Source organism: Notothenia coriiceps, unplaced genomic scaffold (genome assembly GCF_000735185.1).
Source record: "Notothenia coriiceps isolate Sejong01 unplaced genomic scaffold, NC01 NC01_scaffold00009849, whole genome shotgun sequence".
NCBI classification, from domain to species: Eukaryota; Metazoa; Chordata; class Actinopteri; order Perciformes; family Nototheniidae; genus Notothenia; species Notothenia coriiceps.
Genome location: NW_011342550.1, coordinates 4,027 through 8,733, shown reverse-complemented (window position 1 = coordinate 8,733; position 4,707 = coordinate 4,027). Strand labels below are relative to the sequence as shown.

Genomic DNA, 4,707 nt, shown 5'->3' with positions numbered 1-4,707 from the left:
GGGGTCTTAAAAAGTGTCAAAAGTTGATATATGAATTTAGCGAAAATTAAGGCTATTAAACGGCATTTTCCAAGGTGTTACATTTTGTAGCTTGTTTTCAATAAGTATATACATTGTCCAAAGAGGTTGTATTCTACAGTGTGCCTGAATGTAATCATTGCGTAGGTGTGTAGTGTGATTCTGTGTAGTTTATTTATGGCATCCCGTTGGGTTTGACGTCATCTGAACAGGACATCGCACGCTCACTGCTTGATAGCGCGCGAAGGTCCGTTTGCGCCGGTTGCTAAGCAACATCGTTATGGGGAAATGCAAGTCTGCGTCCAAATGGTTGGAAGATAAGGAGGAAGGACAATCAATACTGTATATAGTCAATGTCAGGTAAAGTGTGTCGCCAAGGTAACCGGTTGAAACTCCAAGTGACGATGAGGTCTTAACATGTATGGGAAGGGTCTTAAAAAAGGTCTTTAAAGGGATTACATGTGATTTCAGGATTCCTGCATATACCCTGTTATATAACTTGATAACTTAAAGGGTATTGGACGGTTAAAAACTGTTTTTCAGAGGAGGCGCCGTGGGAAATGTAGTCTTTTATACTCTCGCTGACTACAGACGTCACGATGAGGTGGCCTTTCTTATAAAAACAAAGTATTGGCTCCAACAGTTAGCTTTTGTGTTCACTGATGTCATTCTTACTTTCTTTGTGGTGTGTTTTGTGTGTCCTTCAGTTATCAGACAGTCCGACGGTTCAGGCGAACGGTGAGAGCGTCACATCTGCTGCAGCGCTGGTTAGACCTGGTGAGTTCACGCAGGACTTTTTACAAGTACAATTTCACAATTATTGTTTTAATATTGCCGATATAACAACATCTGACTGAGCTGCAACTGACAAATGCTTTCTCAAGTCATTATTTGGTCTATAAAATGTCATATCTTTGGTATCTGGACTGACAAAACCAGCCATTTAAATACTTCTCCTGACTCTGTATGTGATGACTACTTCCATTCTGGAGAGGATCACAAATACATGGATCCTGAGATTGAAGCTCAAGCCGGTGACGAGGGATTATTAAACATTTTAAGTACTCAGAAAAAGTCTGAATTTTGAGAAAAAATCAAAATGTTGAGAAAGTTGGAATTTTTGGAGAAAAAAAAACAAAATAAGCAGATTTTGAGAAAAAAGTCAGAATTTTGAGAGAACGGTATTCCTCCATCTTGTGACTGTGTAACTCCCTCTCTTGGATATCAGCATGTGAAGGACACTGTTCAGGAACTAGTTGATGCTCTGTATGTGATGACTACTTCCACTCAAGGATCATAAATACATGTAATAAATAAATAATAAAACATCATATTTTTAGGCGCCTTTCAAGGCACCCAAGGTCACCTTACAAGGAATCAAAGGAATACTCTAACAGTTCAAATAACATACAGGGCAGACGGACCAAATTGACAATACATTCAAAAGTGTTTGGTGTATTGAAAGTCTCTGGGTTGCATGAGGTCTCCCGATATTGAAGCTCAAGCCGGTGACGAGTGATACTTTTTTATCATGACATCTTTTTTTCTGTCCCCTCCAGATGACAGAGGGAGACCTACGCCCCCTCCTCCGTCAAAAACCCCTGAACTTGCTAAAAGCGAACCCCTCCTCACAGAATCTGCCTCCTCTGACACAAACACTACTCCCTCTGAACCCCCTCAGGATCTCCCTCTCGAAACTCTCCCTCTTCCCACTCCTGCACCAACTGCCCCTGTTATTGCAGACGTAATGGATGCTCCTCGACCTACCAGAGACCCCACCCCATCTCCCAAATCTGCCCCAGAAGTGCCCGCCTACCCTGCCCCCCTCCCTGCCGCGATACGATCTGCTGCAAAAATCAAGAAAGAGGGGGTGGTGGTGAAGCAGCAGCAGCAGAAAGAAGAAGTAGAAGATGTGCCTCCTCGTTCTCTTTCTACCACGAATGGTGTCGTTGAAGCGGAGCCAGAAAAGCCGTCGGTCGTGGTGCCCCCCGCTCACCTGGAGGCCCCTCTTGAGTCTCCCATCGCACAACCAGAGGAGCTTCGTCTCCCCAATGGCCTCCCACTGCCGGCCCCTCGAGATCCAGAGGTGCCCGAAACTATTACCGCACGCACGACGACAGAGAGAGACGACAGCCCCATCGCCGAACCCGATATCAGCGACGTGGTAGAAACCCCCGTCACTCAGGCGCCAATTCTCCTAACCCCACTTTCTTCTCCTCCTGTGGTTGAAAAGCCCACACCTGTCGAGGAGACTCCGGTTGAGCTTGTCGTCGAGGAGGAGGAAGTGGAGATGTCCGTCGAACCCGAAGAGGAGAAAGCGCCCGTCGAAACTGAAGAGCAAGAAGAATGTCTCGCTCCTACTCAAGTGGAGGTTATTGAAGAATCCCCGGTGCCTGATCCTGCAGAAACGGTACCAGTTGTAGCGGAAAGTGTTGAAGAAATGGAGCTGACTCCTCCCCCTCACACAGAAGAGGCATTGACTCCTCCCCCCCCAATAGCAGAAGAGGTATTGACTCCTCCCCCTCCCACAGCAGAAGAGGAATCGACTCCTCCCCCTCCAACAGAAGATGCAGTGACTCCTCCCCCTCCCACAGCAGAAGAGGCAGTGACTCCTCCCCCTTCCCCAGTAGAAGAGGCGTTGACCCCTCCCCCTTCCACAGCAGAAGAGGAATTGACTCCTCCCCCTTCCACAGCAGAAGAGGAATTGACTCCTCCCCCTGCCACAGAAGAGGATAGGGAGGAAACTGAAACTCCGCCTCCTCCACAGACGCTCCCCCCTGCCCTGGTAGAAGCTACTATGCAAGGTAAGTTTATAGGTTTATAGTTTTATATATAGGTTAAAAATAAACCTTTCGTTTTAATGCAGCCTATCCTGAGATAATACTTTTATTTTGAATTTTTCTTTTAGTTACAATAAAGACATACACAATACACAATATACAGTAAGTAGGTACCCGAAACCTTTACAAGAGAAAGTAAAAAAGCTGGGTATTACATTGACAATTCCTGAGAATAGTCTAAAGCTGCCAGTCGACAGCATCGTAGACCTAAGGGTAACCCACTACCAACAAATATATATATATATCCTGAGATCCTTTAACCGTGCCTTATCATTTCACTTTTAGCTGCAGCCAGTATTTTATTGCTTATTAAAATGTGCTATACAAATAAACTAACCTTATAGGGAAGCACCGATTTCTCAGCCAATACCAGAATGACTCTTTAGTTCACATGTGTCAAACTCAAGGCCCGGGGACCAAATCAGGCCCGTGGTGGATTTAATTTCGGCCCGCAGGATAATTTCTAATTACTATTCGATCTGGCCCGCCGGCATTGGTGGTCATGGAGGATAGGGGTGATGTGGTCGGAGCGTCGGGTGGAGGTGAGCAAGCAGGCAGCTGAGTTTTGGACATATTGAAGTTTTTTTTTTAGTATGAATGCAGGTGATCCAAAAAAAGTATAATATGCGATTTCTGCACACATGGACCAATCAAAATAGATGAATATTGGTGCCTATGTGAGACAGTAAATAGGGCAGTAAATATCTTGTCAACAAATTCATCAGATAACAAAAGATACCCATTCATTTGTGGAAGGTCAATATGGGTCGAGCTCTAGTTACAACATGATAATACGTGTAGTTAATATCTCTGAATCTTCTCTCAGGTTATGTTTGTGTTGATCTGAGGCTCATTGTGTTTTACTTCCTTCCTTCAGCTGCTGTGTCTGTGCCAAAGAAGAAGCGGAAGATGAAGGATCTGAACAAAAAGGAGACCGTAGGCGACCTCCTCGATGCCTTTAAAGAGGTGTGTGTGTGTGTGTGTGTGTGTGTGTGTGTGTGTCCTCCCCCCTCAGACTCTATCACACCAGCTGTCGCACTTTCACAGAAACTCCATCTCCTCTGATCCGGCTTACATCTTGTCATCTTCGCAGGAACATTTATTTCTCTGACTTTAGTCTTTCGGAGTCAGAGGGGAGGAGGAGGGGAGGGGGGAGGATGACCGGCTGATAAGAGATGAATTACAGAGCTGTGTGTTGTTTAAACACGAGGGGGAGAAAGACAGGAGGGATGATGTGTGTGAGGAATAAAGAGAGAGACAGTAAATCCACAACATACTCTCACTGCAGAGCAACTGAGAACAGATCATGTGTGTGTGTGTGTGTGTGTGTGTGTGTGTGTGTGTGTGTGTGTGTGTGTGTGTGTGTGTGTGTGTGTGTGTGTGTGTGTGTGTGTGTGTGTGTGTGTGTGTACGCGGAGTAAATTGCCTACAGTATTTTTTCTTTTTTCTGAATGACTGTAATAATAAAACACATTTGGTCAGAGTAGAATGAATGTAGGTGTGTATTGTGTGTGTGTGTGTGTGTGTGTGTGTGTGTGTGTGTGTGTGTGTGTGTGTGTGTGTGTGTGTGTGTGTGTGTGTGTGTGCTTGTCAGTGCTTGTTTGCAAAGTAGATTTTCCAGTGCTTTTTTATTTATTTTTGTTAACTTACTGGAAACAGAAATCCAAATCTGTGGCTCATACAGTATGTGTGTGTGTGTGTGTGTGTGTGTGTGTGTGTGTGTGTGTGTGTGTGTGTGTGTGTGTGTGTGTGTGTGTGTGTGTGTGTGTGTGTGTGTGTGTGTGTGTGTGTGTGTGTGTGTGTGTGTGTGTGTGTGTGTGTGTGTGTGTGTGTGTGTGTGTGTGTGTGT

General features: G+C 45.1%; 1 protein-coding gene across 1 annotated transcript in view; it reads left to right on the top strand.

Moving 5' to 3' along the window:
• Positions 1–725: 725 nt before the first annotated feature.
• Positions 726–4,707, top strand: part of LOC104945621 (pollen-specific leucine-rich repeat extensin-like protein 1) — a gene marked incomplete at its 5' end in the record, with an annotated part of 4,602 nt that continues 620 nt past the window's right edge. Inside the window, 3 exons of the mRNA XM_010771327.1 lie at positions 726–795; positions 1,578–2,822; positions 3,736–3,824. Coding sequence (XP_010769629.1) covers positions 726–795; positions 1,578–2,822; positions 3,736–3,824 — 1,404 coding nt within the window. The remainder of the gene's footprint in view (positions 796–1,577; positions 2,823–3,735; positions 3,825–4,707) is intronic.